General features: G+C 49.4%; 1 protein-coding gene across 1 annotated transcript in view; it reads left to right on the forward strand.

The window, feature by feature from the left end:
* Window positions 1–18,807, forward strand: part of PARVB (parvin beta) — a 149,916-nt gene that overhangs the window by 71,710 nt on the left and 59,399 nt on the right. The window contains exons 2-3 of the mRNA XM_054470040.2: window positions 1,804–1,893; window positions 7,972–8,042. Coding sequence (XP_054326015.1) covers window positions 1,804–1,893; window positions 7,972–8,042 — 161 coding nt within the window. The remainder of the gene's footprint in view (window positions 1–1,803; window positions 1,894–7,971; window positions 8,043–18,807) is intronic.

An 18,807-nucleotide genomic window follows, 5' to 3' on the forward strand; every position in this document is an offset into this window, starting at 1 on the left:
TTTTTGTTTTTGTTTTTGTTTTTTGAGATGGAGTCTCAGTGTGTCACCAGGCTGGAGTGCAGTGGTGTGATCTTGGCTCACTGTAACCTCCACCTCCCGGGTTCAAGCAATTCTCCCGCCTCAGCCTCCTGAGTAGCTGGGACTACAGGCGCCACCACCACGCCCAGCTAATTTTTGTATTTTTAGTAGAGACAAGGTTTCACCATGTTGGCCAGGATGGTCTCGATCTCTTGACCTTGTGATCTGCCTGCCTCAGCCTCCCAAAGTGCTGGGATTACAGGTGTGAGCCACCGCACCCGGCCTGGGTTATTTCTACTTTTGGGCTATTTTGAGTCCTGCAGCTATGAACATGGGAGTAAAAGAGGGTCCGCTTTTTAAGAAGCTGAGTATCAGGGCCTTTGCTGACATGAGAGGAGCTGGCATTGTCCTTATGAAGGATGGAGGTTGTGTCATCCTGAAAGCTGGGTCCACAGGTGTGTCCCAAGAGCCCATCACGTGCCATGCTCTGGGCTGGACGCTCAACATTCATGGTTACATTCAGCCCTTCCAAAGGCCCTGGCATTTTTACAGTATTACCTATAAATGCCATATGGAGAAACAGGTGCAGAGAAGTGAGTGGGATGTACCTGGGGTCTCACGGCCAGCACGGGTGGGGCCCTGCTGGCCTGCTGCTCCAAAGCCATCATGCCACACCCGCTTGCTGTTCCATCACCTGCCACTGTGGAGGCTGGATGTCCAGAGCTGGAGGTGTTTAAGGTTCGAGGTGATTCTGGTGTTAAAAGAGGAAATACCGTTTTACTTCTGAACCTGTTTCATGGAGAAGGAGGTACGGCTCCGGGCACACTGGCCTGGGTACTTTTGCAGCATGTGATCAGGGACGGCTTCCCAGCGGCCCTCCACCAGTGCTGTGAAAGCGGCCAAGGCCCTATCTCCATCCTGCACCATGGACGCATCTTGGGGCTGGAACCTGGAGTCCCACATGCAGCAGGGGCTGAGGCTGTGACTGTGGAGAAAGCTTGACATTACAGAAGCAAGGGTTTTGGTGCCTGGCGTCTGTGTGGGTGGGTATTCCTCCCTGGTGGATGTGGCTGAAAGGCCTGGAGGGTCTCACTGGTGCAGGGAGGTGAGGGGTCGTTTCTGGTTCTGGGATTGTCCCTAATCACTGGGCGTTCCAGATCCTGTAACTGTTCAGCACTCCCTTGAGATGGGAGGTCATGGTGTTTCTGACTTGGAGCCTCTGGCTCTCTTTATTAGATTCTGTTGCATGTTCCAGCCATCCTGACCTGGGTGTTCCATCAGATTTCTGTCCCTGTGAATGTGGCCATCACCAGTGACCCCACTTTAAACTCCAGATTCACCTGTATGCATGACCGGAGGGGGTTAGCATCTTGAGTCCGTGGTTCAGGACGCAGCCCCCCGGCAGAGGGAAGGCAGCCCCACTCTCTCATGCCCCATCGCTGTGGTCCGTGCTTTGTCTGCCTCAGCAGCCTTGGTCAAATCTGGAAGCATCTGGAGGCATCTGGAAGCTTTGGTATCTTAGTTATGAGTTTCAAAGGGCAGTGAAAACAGACTGGCAGAGCTTGGCGAGACCTGGGAAATATTTTGGGTGGGGAGGAACTGCAGAATGTATTCTTGGTTCGGAGCATTTTTCCCTCCAACTCTTTCTGGGCCACAGTCCTTTTAGGAATGTTTGTTAAATGCTGAAAAAACAGGAATTGATTTCTCTCTGCGTCCACAGCCAACATGTGAGGCCACGGTACTCCGTGTATACTAACCTGGTTTTTCTTTCCTTTTACTCAACAGTGAGTGACCTACAGGAAGAAGGCAAGAATGCCATCAACTCACCGATGTCCCCCGCCCTGGCGGATGTTCACCCTGAAGACACCCAGCTCGGTACGGGGGATTCCTCCACTCCCTGCCCTGAGACAGTTGAGCTTCCGTGGCACTAAGTTGGTCTTGGGGAGGCCAATGAAGAGCCCGATAGATCTGGCCTCTTGATCAGATGCTGGGGGCATTTGGGAGTCTAAGTTCTTAGCTCAAGGTCATCTTTAGAAAAGTCCACTGGGAAGAGCAAGTCCTTCTTTAAGGGTTTCTGCTAGTCTTATTAAAACGTAAGTTTTATTATTCATGTGGTGAAGCCAACAGATTGGGAGAAGACTGACTTGAAAAGATAGTTTGTTAAACTCATAGTTCTGAAAGGAGGTGTAGCAGGCCACTCAGGGCCATGCCATGCCATGCCACGCCATGCCATACCACACCATGCCACGCCACACCACGCCACGCCATGCCAAGCCATGCCACACCATGCCACGCCACACCATGCCACGCCATACCATACCACAGAAGGCCACATGGAAAGCACTAGTGTCAGGCAGAGGCAGAAGGAGCAGGGCCAATGCCTTTATTTGATATTTTATGTATATATTTTTTGAGATAGAGTCTCACTCTGTCACCCAAGCTGGGGTGCGGTGATATGATCACAGCTCACAGCAGCCTTGACCGTCCAGGTTCAAGTGATCCTCCTGCCTTAGCCTCCTGAGTAGCTGGGACTACAGGCATGTGTCACCCCGCCCACCTAACTTTTTAATTTTTTTGTAGAGATGGGGTCTTGCCATGTTGCTCAGGCTGGTCTCCAACTCCTAGGCTCAAGCAGTTCTCCTGCCTTGGTTTCCCAAAGTGCAGGGACTACAGGTATGAGCCACTACGCCTGGCCCCAACACGCTTACTGTGGCTTTCTCTGAAGGAATGGGCAGGGCTGGGTGAACAGGCCTAGGCCTGGCTTGTTGGAATCATTTCACTGGGCTTTGGGGTGCAGGAGCTGTCCTGAGTCTTCTCAGTAAGAAGACTCTTCTTCTTCCACACCACATGGCGTGGCATGGTATGGTGTGGCATGGTGTGGCATGTCCCCAGGGCCAGGGGAGATTAGGGCGAGGATATTGGCTGGGAGTGTAGGAGCCCCTTGAGAGCCCAAGGAAAGAGGTGGCTGGGGGCTCTGGGCTCTGGGGCTCAGGCTCTGAGTGGTTTACATATGAAAGTTGTGCTCACAGAGGGTGGTTTACCATCTCTAGGAATTAGCTCGTCCTGGAGGTGCAGTCTCTCCAGAGTCAGCAAGGCCCCAAGATGCCAAGCACCAGAAAATACAGAAAACAGGCCGGGCGCGGTGGCTCACGCCTGTAATCCCAGCACTTTGGAAGGCCAAAGTGGGCGGATCACTTGAGGTCAGGAGTTTGAGATCAGCCTGGCCAACATGGCTAAACCGCGTCTCTCCTAAGCATACAAAAATTAGCCAAGTGTGGTTAGCCTGTAATCCCAGCTACTCTGGAGGCTGAGGCAGGAGAATCACTTGAACCCGGGATTGGGATGTTGCAGTGAGCCGAGATCGCACCACTGCACTCCAACCTGGGTGACAGAGCGAGACATCTCAAAGTAAAAAAAGAAAAAAAGAAAATGCAAAACACAATTAATACAGTTAATATGCTTCTTCCCTTTGGGCCAGCCAGAGCTGCCCGCAGCCTGGGCTTACAGGGTGCGCCCTGCCAAGTGGCCCAGGCCCCTGCGCTCACTGCCTGATGTAATGGGTAACAGCCAAGACACATTTTCCTTAAAGTGTGTTTTTGGATCCAGCTGATCTGGAAAGCGATTATGGAACATTCCGCCTATTTCCAAACCCTGGTTTAAAGGGAAGTCCCGGTTCATCCCTTTTTTTGTGGTTTCCGTGATGAGGCCAGGCCAGCAAGAGCTTATGGAGAAGAAACGCTGATGCAAGTTCAGCCGCCAACCGAGCCGAAGCCAGAGCTGGTGATGCTGCCTGAGGTTGCACCAGGGTCCACGGGGCTTTCTCTCCCTCCGCTTAGAAAAGAGTGGCCCTGCCAGGCTCAGTGGCTCAGGCCTGTAATCTCGGCACTTTGGGAGGCCGTGGCAGGTGGATCACCTGAGGTTAGGAGTTCGAGACAAGCCTGGCCAACATGGCAAAACCCTGTCTCTACTAAAAAATACAAAAATTGGCTGGGTGTGGTGGCAAACGCCTGAAATCCCAGCTACTTGGAGGCTAAGGCAGGAGAATCACTCGAACCCAGGAGGCGGAGGTTGCAGTAAGCCGAGGTCGCACCACTGCGCTCCAGCCTGGGCAACAAGAATGAAACTCCATCTCATAAAATAATAAAATAAAATAATTAGCCAGGCACCCGCCTATAGTCCCAGCTACTCAGGAGGCTGAGGTGGGAGGATTGCCTGAGTCTGAAGAGGTTGAGGCTACAGTGAGCCAAGATCACACCACTGCACTCTAGCCTGGGAAACAGAGTGAGACCCTGTCTCAAAAAATAATTATAATTGAACTCACTGACTGAATATTTGCACAGCACCTGACTCTTTCTGAAGTCCTCTTTGTATATTTCATATCCTTTGGGTTCATAAATGTCATCATTGAAGCGAATATTGGGGGTCCACTGTGAATGCTTCTACTCCTCAGTCCCTTCAGTGACCCTGTGAGGTGGGTGGTATCATTATCCCCATTGTACAGATGGGGAAGCTGAGGCACAGATCTAAGATCGCAGAGATGACTAGTAAGTGCCAAAGTCTTGAACCCCGGGCATTTGCCCCCAGAGCTAGGCTCCTCCCCCTGCTCTAGACCGTCTCAGTGAAGATGGTAGCCCTCATCAGAGGTGAGCAGGACAGGTCCCCGTCCTTGGGCATGTTTTGTTGCAGCTGGTGGATGCTCTGCTGTGATGTGCAAGATGGGGAGGGCGGGGGCTCGGTTCCCATAAAACAGGGTGGCACAGATACCACCCTGGCCTCTGGGCACTGCTTCTCCTCTGACTGAAGTGGAGAGAAGCCCAATCCGGGCCCACCCAGCCTGTGTGGACCCAGACCTGCTGAAGATTCTGAGCCCATGTCTGACCCCCAGGCACCCCCTGGACTGGGCAGCGCTTGCTGTACCCACTGTGGTGTCCCGGGACTGTGGGCTCCTGGAGGGGTCCTGCCTTAGTCTCGGAGCCACCGAGAGGAGCATGGCGCAGTTTAGCGACCACCGAAGTCACACAGCTCAGAGATGGCGTGGCTCCTGGTGTCTGCTCTCAACTTCCTTTTAGGAAAAACAAGGAGCCTCTCATAACCCTTTTCTTCTCTCTTAGAGTCCCTGGAGTCCTGTTTCTGAATGCAGGATGTCAGAAAGTCCCAGGGCACTTGGCAATGAGGGTTCCTGGACACCCCAAGACCTACCAAATGGGAGTATGCGGGCCCAGGCTCCTGTGCTTTAAACATGCCCCCAGTGACTCTGGGGCCCACTGAGGTTTGGGAATTGCTCCCCTCTAGGCCGCGTGAGCAGCCCCTAGCAGACCGAGGGCCATGATGTGCAGTGGCCCGCGGGGACTTCATGTCCAGGGTCCCAGGTCAAGGGGAGCAGGTCATGAATGCTGACAGGCAGCAAAGGCTGACTGTGAGCTCCGGAGCCCCCAGACACAGAGGTTCCTCATCTGGAGCAAGCGCCTGCTCTGAGTCAGGTCCCTGCCCTGTGAGACACAGCTGCTCCCTGGTCTGTGCAGAGCCTCTGATCCTGGCCTACTGTCACCAGCACCAGGTGGCCAGGAGCTCCCGGCGGGATCTGCAGATGCAGACACACCGCCACACACAGCTGCCTGCCTGGGGCCTGCCGCCCACCCTCTCAGGCCCACTGTCCCCCTCTAGGCGGGGTCAGGAATGAAAGCTACCCCACGGGGACAGTTAAAGACCGGAGATGCCTCTGAGAAGGTGTTTGGTGACACTGAGGCTTGAAACGGTATCTCTGTCCTCCACCTTTCACAGTCTCTGGGTCAGATGCCCCGTTCCTCTTGGTGGCCCTGCTGACTTAGGCAGGACCCCTCAAGGAGCCCGCAGTCCTGGGACATCCGAGCCGCCACGGCACGCTGCCAAGTCCAGGGGATGTCAGGGGGTCGGACATGGGCTCAGAGCCTTCAGGAGGGAGCAGCGAGTTCCCTGTGGGGGCCACATGAGCTGGGCAGGCCCGAATCTTACTTCTCCTCAGTTCAGCGAGAGCAAGGTGTGGGGACATGCTAGATAGGGCAATGCTGAGATTTTTAGTGTGGGTTGAAGGGGATGTTTCCAGAAACGGGCTCTCTGAAGGCTGGGATTGGGTAGTGACCTGCTCAATCTCCATCCTGCACCCCCTCCCATACACGTGTGGACTCACAGCCTGGCCCTGCTCCTCGCCCGCCTGAGACGGGTGGTCCAGAGGGGGTCTCAGACATGGGTCGCACAGGCACACATAGTCCTCTTTGGGGCAGGAGAGCTTGGAAGATTTGGCGTTTGGGCTCCAGGATCTCAGCTGGGGAGCTGAGGTCTGAAGGGTGAAGGAAACATGGGCTAGGGAGAGAGTGTCGGACCGCAGGAGCAGGTGCCAAGGCTCAGGGCAGGCGGCAGCGAGGCTTCAAGGAGTGAGGGAAGGCCAGATGGGCTGGAGCAGATTGCACCAGGAGGGCAGGAAATGAGGCTGGAGAGGGGCCATGGAGGACACCGGCCTTGATCCCAGCAGGAGTGGGAGGCTGCGGAGGCCTTTGCAGAGACATCGTCAGGACTCTCAAGAGCTCCCTGCATGTTACCTGGGGTGTCCTTCTCAGGCATCAGATCTGTATGACTTCAAAATTAGTTTCTCCACGTTGTCAGAGTTTACACTCTGCTGCCGGGAAGTTGCATCACATCCGTATCAGCAGCAAAGTTTCACTCAAAGCCATTTTCTTTCTTTTGTATTTTATTTTATTTTGTTATTTTATTTATTTTTAAAAATAGAGACAGGGATTTCACTATGTAGCCCAGGTTGGTCTGGAACTCCTGGGCTCAAGCATTCCTCCTGCCTCAGCCTCCCAAAGTGCTGGGATTACAGGCATGAGCCACTACGCCCAGCTTCAAAGCTGTTTTCATTCTGACCGACATGGTCAGTGTCCCCAGCCCCATGGGAGCCTGTCTGGGCTCTGGGACCCTGGTCTCTACTGTGTCCTGGCTGTCTCCACTTGTATGTCCTGGGGGTACCTGGCTTCTGCCTGGAGCCCCTCTTGTGCCTTTTGTCCTCTTTAAGAGAGAGGCATGGTACAGAGCCTCCCGGTGAGTGGAACCTGGGCCCCACCCACCCCATGCTCTGCGCAGGTCCTGGAGCTGGACAGTGTGGGCAGCCTGAGACCCCCTTGCCCTTCCCCGCGTGTGTTCAGAGGTGCTCTGTGCCCGCTGGCTTCTGTGTGGCACTGGGCATTTCTGCTGTGGAGCATGCCTAGCCTCTGTGGGTGCGCCCTCCGCAGTCCTGCCTCCCCACCATCTCCACGGCACTGTCCTCCATGACGGGCTCGGCTGGCTGCCTGGTGTCTGTGGGATCCAGGCAGAAACATGGAGGGAAAGCAAAGAAGTAGAGAAATAGAGGATGTGGATGAGCACATTTCGCTGTTAAACATCATCCCCCCCCTAACTTTTTTTTTGCTATTTATTTCTCAATAGTTTTTCCGCATGTTATTTTACATACAACATTGCATATTGATTCTTTTCCACTGAATGTACCAAACGTTTTCCATCTTGTTATAACCATCCAAACTCTTCATATGTGTTTATAAATAGTGGCCACAGGGAACTACCTGGTGCCTGAAGCTTTCCCACATACCAGATTCCGGCCAGGGGATGCATCTCATGCCCTGTGAATGCTGCTCTCTCCTTATTTCTCCTGAAACATGGAAATGGTTTGGACCAGCTGCTGGCGGAGTCTGGGAGGGGCGAGGCCAGGCAGAATGATGAGTTTGACTTCATCCCTTTCCAGAAGAGGGGAAGGCGGGAGGAAGCCCCATCCACCTTCCAGAAGGTGATTCCTTGCAGTCACCCTCCCCTAGTGCTGGGTTCTCTGCTTCTCCATTTGTCAGAGATGAGTCGGCCTCCCCCTGGTTCCCCGTGTCCCTGCCACCCCCACAATCGCTGACCGTGACTTCCTTTTGTCCCTGGCAGAGGAGAACGAGGAGCGCACGATGATCGACCCCACTTCCAAGGAAGACCCCAAGTTCAAGGAACTGGTCAAGGTAAGGAGCTCTGTCTTGGTTAGAATCTTCCTCTTAGGGCAAGGCCTTGGCTTTGGGGTTCAGGGCTCTCTTGGACAAAGGGAGCTAAACCCAGGCTCCTGAAAGGGACGTTGGTGCTGCGTGAGAAGGTGGGCAGATGTATTGGCAGAGGAGGACGGCGGGGAGGATCCAGCCCGAAGTGCCAAGCGCCTCCCGTGTGCCCTGCTTGGCTGGGGCTTTAACGCGACCAGGCTTGTGAACTCTTAGCTGGACAGAACTTGGCAGGAGGGGATTTTAGGATTAGGAATGAGTGCTGGCGTGAGCTAGTGTAGTACCTTACAGATGGAGTTGGAACTCCGTCTGGAGCCTGGTGGGGTCCAGATTCAGATTTAACCCTGAAAAGCAGGAGGGTGACCCCTCTGGCCACTCTTGCTGAGGAGCCATCTGATGCCGATGCCTGCGCTGAGTGGATGGTCAGTTTCCACCACGTCTGGAGGTGTGAATCCCAGCGGGGCGAGGAACCTGGCTGCCCGGCTCCCAGAAGTCAGGGAACAGTGAGGGAAGGGGCCGTGGTTCTGGCCTTCTTGGGCAGCGGCTGTCCTTCTCCAGCGCGGCTCCTGCTCACCATGAGGCAGTGCTTGTGTGGGTCCAAGGACAGACTGCAGTTTTGGTTGCTCTGATCTAAACCATGGTAGGGCTTGAGAGGGAATCCTCTGAAGAGGAGAGGCTGTGGGCTCTGCCTGACCCTGGTGAACCCAGGGTGGGCTCTTGGGTAGACGGCTGTGGCAGACACTTGGCTTCCACAGCCCACGGCCAGCTTGGGCACCCTGGGATCTTGAAAATGCTGATGGTGACAGTGTCTGCCAGAAACAGACACTTTTCTATTAAAAGTGCTTTTTAAAAAGCTTCTCCACCTTCACCACTGCAGTGGACCTGACGCTGGGCTGTACAACTGTGTTTTCACGAGGGCTCATCCAGAATAAGTAAAATGGCTCGCAAGTTATATTCTTTTAAAATCCACATTGAGACCGGGCATGGTGGCTCATGCCTGTAATCCCAGTACTTTGGGAGGCCAAGGCAGGTGGATCACCTGAGGTGAGGAGTTCGAGACCAGCCTGGTCAACATGGTGAAACCCTGTCTCTACTAAAAATACAAAAAATTTGCTGGGCGTGGTGGTGGGTGCCTATAATCCCAGCTACTTGGGAGGCTGAGGCAGAATTGCTTGAACCTGAGAGGCAGAGGTTGCAGTGAGCCGAGATCTCACCACTGCACTCCAGCCTGGGCACCAAGAGTAAAACTCTATCTCACAGAAAAAAAAAAAAAAATTCCAAATGTCAGTTTTAGGGTCCACCCAAAGATGTTGATTCTTAATAACTTAAATTACTTAATTTGTTTTATTTTTTCTCTCTGAATACCCACTTTGTTATTTTGAACAGAAGAATGTCAATGAGGAAGGTCCCTGTCTTTTAGCCACCAAAATATTGTTCTCAGGGCATATTTAAGGAAGGGATGCATGAGAATTGTCAGGCTTCTCCAGAGAAACAGGCCCAATTGTGTCAGTATCTAGAGAGAGGTTTATTATGATATTGGCTCACTTGACTATTGAGGCTGAGAAGTCCCACAACCTGCCATCTGCAAGCTAGAAAGCTGGAGGGCCAGTGGTAGAGATGCCAGCCTGCATCTGCAGCCCTGAGTACCAGGAACAGGGTGGGAGAAGATCCAGGTGCTGGCACTAGCAGCCCCCGGCAGAGAGAGGTGAATCCCAACTTCCTCCACCTTTTTGTTCTATGGGATCGGATGAGGCCCACCCGCCTTGGGGAGGGCCGTCTGCTTTACTCCATCCACCAATTCAAATGCTCATCTCCTCTGGAAACACCCTCCCAGACACACCAGAAACAATGTTTCACTGGCTGTCTGGGCACCCCAGAGCCCAGGCAAGTTGACACAGAAGATGAACCATCCCATGCACCTTTCCAAAGATTTTTTTCTTTGATTTTTGAGCAATGCTTGAGAGTTCACAAACTCCATTCACAGGATTATCTCCTTGAAACAACTCCCTGGGGAGCTGTGTCATTCTTGCTTCCAGGTGGAGACTCAGAGAGGGGTGAAGGGGCGGGGCGCCATGGCTCACACCTGAAATCCCAGCACCTTGGGAGGCCAAGGTGGGGGAATAGCTTGAGCCCAGGTGTTCAAGAACAGCCTGGGCAACATGGTGAAACCCTTTCTCTATAAAAAAAAAAAAATACAAAAATTAACTGGGTGTGGTGGGAGGTGCCTGTAATCCTAGCTATTCAGGAGGCTGAGGTGGGAGGATTGCTTGAGCCCAGGAGGTCAAGGCTGCAGTGAGCTATGATTATGCCTGTGAATAGCCACTGCACTCTAGCCTGGGTGACAGAGCAAGACTCTGTCTCAAAAAAAAAAAAAAAAAAAAAAAAATAGGTTTAAGTAACTCCCCACCCCCAGGTGCTGGGGTTAGTGATGTGTCTGGGCTTGAATGGGCTCTGTCCATTTGGTGCTGTGTTCACTGAGCCAGGTTGAGTGTGGCATCCTGTGCTGGACCCTGGGGTTGGGGGATGGCTAAGTGACTTCCCTGCTATGCAGGATTTATGTTCCTCCTAGATGTCTGCAGTGCCACCCACCCCTGCCTTTGCTGCTTTGCTGCTGAAGACCCCCAGGCTGTTTTGGCCTTGGTGGGGCGAGGGCTGGGCTGCTGCGTGTCTGCCAGCCCACCGTGGAGGGGCCGCAGTGTCTGCAGCAGCCAGGGCCAAACTGGAGGGACCCATGGAGGCTCCGGCTGCTTCACATCTTCCAGATTTCAGATTAAGAAGGCCACATTGAGGGGCATGGGGTGGACTGACTGGGAAAGCTAATTAACATCCTTTGGGGCAAAGTACAACTAAGGACAGGAAGGAGCTGAGGAATAAATGCCTCTTCCCGACTTTCCTGATGTGCACTTCTGAGACCATGGCTCATGGAGATGGGCCACGTGGCTGAGCATCAGCTGGGTTTTCTTCTGAAGCCATAGCCAGCTCAGGCACCTGCCTCACCTCCCTTCCCCTCCCTGTTGCTAGCCTAGGGTGCCCTCCTCTCACCCCCAAAGCCCTGCCAAAGAAAATGCACCAGCAGTGAGCTTTGTCCTGGCTCTGTTTTGCAGGGAACCTGGGCCAGAATCATGGTCCCCAAAGATGACCATGTGATAATCTCTGGAGCCATTGACTATCATCTTACATGACAAAGGGACATGGCAGGTGTAGTTAATGACCTTGCAATGAGGAGGTCATCCTGGATGATCCAAGTAGGCCCAGTGTGTTCGCTAGTGTCTGTGTAAGAGGGACATGGGGAGCTTCGACTGCACATGAACATGGCAGCTTGACCCTGGAGGCAAGGTGGTAGCTTCTGGCTCTGAAGTTGGAAGAAGGGGGCCACACACTAATGGATGCAGGCGGCCTCTGCCTCTAGAAGTGGAAGAGACAAATGGATTCTCCACTGGAGAACTCAGAAGGAACCCTGGCGCCTCCAGAAGGAACCAGCCCTGCTGACACCTGGATTTTAGCCCAGCGGAACAGATTTTGGACTTTGACTTCTAGGACTGCAAGAGAGGTCAAAGCTGCAGAGCTGTTGGAAGCCCCTGGATTTGTGTCAATTTGTTACAGCAGCCACAAGCAACTAACACCATCCCCTTCTCCAGGCTGCTGCCTCCAGCTGCAGCTGGCGGGCCCTGGCCACTGGGGCCAGGCAGGGTGGGTTTTGGTACCTGCAGCGGCAGTATCCTTGGCCATTTCCTGGAAGGGCCAGTTGCCAGACACTGAGATGCCTGTTACTGCAACTGTCCCACCAGCCTGGAGCACGTGTTTCTGGAGACAGGCAATTTCTGGAAGGCTCCACCTGCTCTCAGACTGCAGGTTGCGTCTCAAAGCAGGCTGGCAGACGTTTTCCACTCTTGATCAATCATTTTCCAAAATAAGCATAGACACAGCAACCAGGAGAGCAGCTTCGGTTTGGCTGTCAGTGGCGTGTTAGTTACTGTAGTAGTGGCAGAGAGGCGATGTACATTAAATATTAGTTCTCACTGACTATAGCCTTTTAAACAGAGAAGCGTGTGGGTGGCAGCAGGTGAGTTGGCTATGCTGAGCCTGGGCTGCACTTGGTTGATTCTCGTTTGTCAGGCATGCAGGGGGCTCTCTGTGCGTCCAGGGGTTTTCCCTGTCTGGATTTGCTCATGTTTGTGGGTTTTCAGCACCTCCTTTCTTCTGGTTTGGGAATGAGTCAGGTCCTCACTACACAAGGCCAGAGCAACATGCGTGTGTGGGTAGGGGTGAGCAGGTGTCATTCCCTGCCTCTCCTCCTTCACTGCCCCGGCCACCCTGACCACCTTGCTGTTCCGAGGACACACTGAGCCAGTGCCCACTGGGCGTCAGGCAAAAGGGGACATCCAACAAGCCCACCCTCACTTCTGACACCAATGGCAAGTTCAGGATCTCCAACACTGCCCTGAGGTTTGATCGTTTGCTAGAGGGACTCCCAGAACTCACTTAAAGCTGTCACACTCACAGTTACAGTTTCTGATGGTGAAGGGATACAGATGAAAATCAGCCGAGGGAAGAGTTGCCCAGGGCAGAGTTGAACGCACCCACACAGCACCTCCATTGTCCTTTCAGCATGGGGTCATGGGCAGTGTTACTCTCCCGGTGATGTGGGACAATGCGCATGCAGTATTGCCAGCCAGGGAAGTCGTCTGAGCCTCTGTGTCCAGAGTTTCTCCTGGAGCTCCCTTGCATGGGTGTGGCTGACTGTCCACATGGCTCATCTGTCTGCAGCCCCTCCAGCAGCTGGCTGATAGAGTGCAACCCAAAGCCCCCCTCCCTGAATCATATAGTTACTCTCTGGCTGGCCCGAGGGCCCCAGGTAAGCAGAGGTACTTTATCTGGCAGGGCATTTCGGAGTTTAGGAGATCACCTCCCAGGGGCTGAGGTCACAGGCCCAACCTTTCTGTGGGCAAGGTTAGGTTCATTATCACGTACCTGGTCTTTGGACTTTCAAAGGCCCATGCCTGGAGCTGTCTTCTCCACTTCTTTCAGTTTTCTCTCAATGCTTCCTCCTTGGAGATGTATTTCCTGCCCCTGTCACTCCATCACTCTCCTAACCCCAGTTACTTTTTCTTTGCTGGGCTTGCTGCTGCCTGGAGTCATTTCCTATTTGCTAGTTTGTTTTTGGTCTTTCTCCCCCCCTAGAATGTAATCTTATGCTGTGAGGGACCATGACCATTCTCTTCCCAGCTAAATCCCCAGGGCTGGAGTCCTCCTGCACATGCAGAGCTAATTCATCCTTGATAGATAGTGAGAGAACCAATGGGGGTTTGTGTCAGCAGCACCAACATGAGGTTCACACCAGGGTCTTCCAAGGTGGCATGTGGCTTAGAGACAAGACAGATGTGGTTGCTTTTTGTTGTTGTTGTTGTTGTTTTGTGTTGTTGTTTTGAGATAGGGTCTTATTCTGTCACTCTGTCACCCAGGCTGGAGTGCAGTGGCACGATCTCAGCTTACTGCAACCTCTGCCTCCCAGGCTCAAGTGAGTCTCCTGCCTCAGCCTCCCAAGTAGATGGGATTATAGGCATGCACCATGACACCCAGCTAATTTTTTTGTATTTTTTTTTAATCTTTGTATGTAACTTTTTAATTATTCTTCTATTTTGGCAGTGTCATTTAATTTTAATAAAGGATTCAATATGCAATAAAGATATGAGCCATGAACTGGGCCAAATAGCGTAGCTTTGAAATACATTAATGAAACAAGAAAGAAAAGAAGAAAAATAGAAAAAAATAAGAGGAGGCATTTTTATGACTTAGACATTGGCACAAAAATATCTAACATCGTACAGAAGTGGTTACAGCTGATAACAAGTTTATGCTTTAAAAAGCTTGATTATATTTCTCACATGGGAGCCACAAGGACTCCTTTTGTCACTACTATTAATTTCTAAGTCACTTGGCTTATTTTCCCTTCAAAACCACATGCTGATTTTGTCTTTTTTGTTTTGTTTGGTTTTGTTTTTTAGAGACAGGGTCTAACTCTGACTGTTGCCCAGGCTGGAGTAAAGTGGTGACCTCATGGCTTATGGCAGCCTTGAACTCCTGGGCTCAAGCAATCCTCTTGCTTCAGGCCCGAGTCACTATGCCTTGCTAAATTTTTTTTTAATTTTTTTTAAATTTTATTTATTATTATTATACTTTAGGTTAGGGTACATGTGTGCAATGTGCAGGTTAGTTACATATATATACATGTGCCATGCTGGTGCACTGCACCCACTAACTCGTCATCTAGCATTAGGTATATCTCCCAGTGCTATCCCTCCCCCCTCCCCCCACCCCACAACAGTCCCCAGAGTGTGATGATCCCCTTCCTGTGTCCATGTGTTCTCATTGTTCAATTCCCACCTATGAGTGAGAATATGCGGTGTTTGGTTTTTTGTTCTTGCAATAGTTTACTGAGAATGATGATTTCCAATTTCATCCATGTCCCTACAAAGGACATGAACTCATCATTTTTTATGGCTGCATAGTATTCCATGGTGTATATGTGCCACATTTTCTTAATCCAGTCTATCATTGTTGGACATTTGGGTTGGTTCCAAGTCTTTGCTATTGTGAATAATGCCGCAATAAACATACGTGTGCATGTGTCTTTATAGCAGCATGATTTATAGTCCTTCGGCTATATACCTAGTAATGGGATGGCTGGGTCAAATGGAATTTCTAGTTCTAGATCCCTGAGTAATCGCCACACTGACTTCCACAAGGGTTGAACTAGTTTACAGTCTCACCAACAGTGTAAAAGTGTTCCTATTTCTCCACATCCTCTCCAGCACCTGTTGTTTCCTGACTTTTTAATGATTGCCATTCTAACTGGTGTGAGATGGTATCTCATTGTGGTTTTGATTTGCATTTCTCTGATGGCCAGTGATGGTGAGCATTTTTTCATGTGTTTTTTGGCTGCATAAATGTCTTCTTTTGAGAAGTGTCTGTTCATGTCCTTCGCCCACTTTTTGATGGGGTTGTTTGTTTTTTTCTTGTAAATTTGTTTGAGTTCATTGTAGATTCTGGATATTAGCCCTTTGTCAGATGAGTAGGTTGCAAAAATTTTCTCCCATTTTGTAGGTTGCCTGTTCACTCTGATGGTAGTTTCTTTTGCTGTGCAGAAGCTCTTTAGTTTAATTAGATCCCATTTGTCAATTTTGGCTTTTGTTGCCATTGCTTTTGGTGTTTTAGACATGAAGTCCTTGCCCATGCCTGTGTCCTGAATGGTGATGCCCAGGTTTTCTTCTAGGGTTTTTATGGTTTTAGGTCTAACGTTTAAGTCTTTAATCCATCTTGAATTGATTTTTGTATAAGGTGTAAGGAAGGGATCCAGTTTCAGCTTTCTACATATGGCTAGCCAGTTTTCCCAGCACCATTTATTAAATAGGGAATCCTTTCCCCATTGCTTGTTTTTCTCAGGTTTGTCAAAGATCAGATAGTTGTAGATATGTGGCGTTATTTCTGAGGGCTCTGTTCTGTTCCATTGATCTATATCTCTGTTTTGGTACCAGTACCATGCTGTTTTGGTTACTGTAGCCTTGTAGTATAGTTTGAAGTCAGGTAGTGTGATGCCTCCAGCTTTGTTCTTTTGGCTTAGGATTGACTTGGCGATGCGGGCTCTTTTTTGATTCCCTATGAACTTTGAAGTAGTTTTTTCCAATTCTGTGAAGAAAGTCATTGGTAGCTTGATGAGGATGGCATTGAATCTGTAAATTACCTTGGGCAGGATGGCCATTTTCACGATATTGATTCTTCCTACCCATGAGCATGGAATGTTCTTCCATTTGTTTGTATCCTCTTTTATTTCCTTGAGCAGTGGTTTGTAGTTCTCCTTGAAGAGGTCCTTCACATCCCTTGTAAGTTGGATTCCTAGGTATTTTATTCTCTTTGAAGCAATTGTGAATGGGAGTTCACTCATGATTTGGCTCTCTGTTTGTCTGTTGTTGGTGTATAAGAATGCTTGTGATTTTTGTACATTGATTTTGTATCCTGAGACTTTGCTGAAGTTGCTTATCAGCTTAAGGAGATTTTGGGCTGAGACAATGGAGTTTTCTAGATATACAATCATGTCATCTGCAAACAGGGACAATTTGACTTCCTCTTTTCCTAACTGAATACCCTTTATTTCCTTCTCCTGCCTAATTGCCCTGGCCAGAACTTCCAACACTATGTTGAATAGGAGTGGTGAGAGAGGGCATCCCTGTCTTGTGCCAGTTTTCAGAGGGAATGCTTCCAGTTTTTGCCCATTCAGTATGATATTGGCTGTGGGTTTGTCATAGATAGCTCTTATTATTTTGAGATACGTCCCATCAATACCTAATTTATTGAGAGTTTTTAGCATGAAGGGTTGTTGAATTTTGTCAAAGCCTTTTCTGCATCTATTGAGATAATCATGGGTTTTTGTCTTTGGTTCTGTTTATATGCTGGATTACATTTATTGATTTGCGTATATTGAACCAGCCTTGCATCTCAGGGATGAAGCCCACTTGATCATGGTGGATAAGCTTTTTGATATGCTGCTGGATTCGGTTTGCCAGTATTTTATTGAGGATTTTTGCATCAATGTTCATCAAGGATATTGGTCTAAAATTCTCTTTTTTGGTTGTGTCTCTGCCCGGCTTTGGTATCAGGATGATGCTGGCCTGATAAAATGAGTTAGGGAGGATTCCCTCTTTTTCTATTGATTGGAATAGTTTCAGAAGGAATGGTACCAGTTCCTCCTTGTACCTCTGGTAGAAGTCGGCTGTGAATCCATCTGGTCCTGGACTTCTCTTGGTTGGTAAGCTATTGATTATTGCCACAATTTCAGCTCCTGTTATTGGTCTATTCAGAGATTCAACTTCTTCCTGGTTTAGTCTTGGGAGGGTGTATGTGTCGAGGAATTTATCCATTTCTTCTAGATCTTCTAGTTTATTTGTGTAGAGGTGTTTGTAGTATCCTGATGGTAGTTTGTATTTCTGTGGGATCGGTGGTGATATCCCCTTTATCATTTTTTATTGCATCTATTTGATTCTTCTCTCTTTTTTTCTTTATTAATCTTGCTAGCGGTCTATCAATTTTGTTGATCCTTTAAAAAAACCAGCTCCTGGATTCATTAATTTTTTGAAGGGTTTTTTGTGTCTCTATTTCCTTCAGTTCTGCTCTGATTGTAGTTATTTCTTGCCTTCTGCTAGCTTTTGAATGTGTTTGCTCTTGCTTTTCTAGTTCTTTTAATTGTGATGTTAGGGTGTCAATTTTGGATCTTTCCTGCTTTCTCTTGTGGGCACTTAGTGCTATAAATTTCCCTCTACACACTGCTTTGAATGCATCCCAGAGATTCTGGTATGTTGTGTCTTGGTTCTCCTTAGTTTCAAAGAACATCTTTATTTCTGCCTTCATTTCGTTATGTACCCAGTAGTCATTCAGGAGCAGGTTGTTCAGTTTCCATGTAGTTGAGCAGTTTTGAGTGAGATTCTTAATCCTGAGTTCTAGCTTGATTGCACTGTGATCTGAGAGATAGTTTGTTATAATTTCTGTTCTTTTACATTTACTGAGGAGAGCTTTACTTCCAACTATGTGGTCAATTTTGGAATAGGTGTGGTGTGGTGCTGAAAAAAATGTATATTCTGTTGATTTGGGGTGGAGAGTTCTGTAGATGTCTATTAGGTCCGCTTGGTGCAGAGCTGAGTTCAATTCCTGGGTATCCTTGCTGACTTTCTGTCTCATTGATCTGTCTAATGTTGACAGTAGGGTGTTAAAGTCTCCTATTATTAATGTGTGGGAGTCTAAGTCTCTTTGTAGGTCACTCAGGACTTGCTTTATGAATCTGGGTGCTCCTGTATTGGGTGCATATATATTTAGGAAGTTAGCTCTTCTTGTTGAATTGATCCCTTTACCATTATGTAATGGCCTTGTCTCTTTTGATCTTTGTTGGTTTAAAGTCTGTTTTATCAGAGACTAGGATTGCAACCCCTGCCTTTTTTTGTTTTCCATTTGCTTGGTAGATCTTCCTCCATCCTTTTATTTTGAGCCTATGTATGTCTCTGCACGTGAGATGGGTTTCCTGAATACAGCACACTGATGGGTCTTGACTCTTTATCCAATTTGTCAGTCTGTGTCTTTTAATTGGAGCATTTAGTCCATTTACATTTAAAGTTAATATTGTTATGTGTGAATTTGATTCTGTCATTATGATGTTAGCTGGTTATTTTGCTCATTAGTTGATGCAGTCTCTTCCTAGTCTCGATGGTCTTTACATTTTGGCATGATTTTGCAGTGGCTGGTATCGGTTGTGCCTTTCCATGTTTAGCGCTTCCTTCAGGAGCTCTTTTAGGGCAGGCCTGGTGGTGACAAAATCTCTCAGCATTTGCTTGTCTGTAAAGTATTTTATTTCTCCTTCACTTATGAAGCTTAGTTTGGCTGGATATGAAATTCTGGGTTGAAAATTCTTTTCTTTAAGAATGTTGAATATTGGCCCCCACTCTCTTCTGGCTTGTAGAGTTTCTGCTGAGAGATCCGCTGTTAGTCTGATGGGCTTCCCTTTGAGGGTAACTCGACCTTTCTCTCTGGCTGCCCTTAACATTTTTTCCTTCATTTCAACTTTGGTGAATCTCACAATTATGTGTCTTGGAGTTGCTCTTCTCGAGGAGTATCTTTGTGGCATTCTCTGTATTTCCTGAATCTGAATGTTGGCCTGCCTTGCTAGATTGGGGAAGTTCTCCTGGATAATATC

Source organism: Pongo pygmaeus, chromosome 23, assembly GCF_028885625.2.
Source record: "Pongo pygmaeus isolate AG05252 chromosome 23, NHGRI_mPonPyg2-v2.0_pri, whole genome shotgun sequence".
In the NCBI taxonomy this organism is placed as follows: Eukaryota; Metazoa; Chordata; class Mammalia; order Primates; family Hominidae; genus Pongo; species Pongo pygmaeus.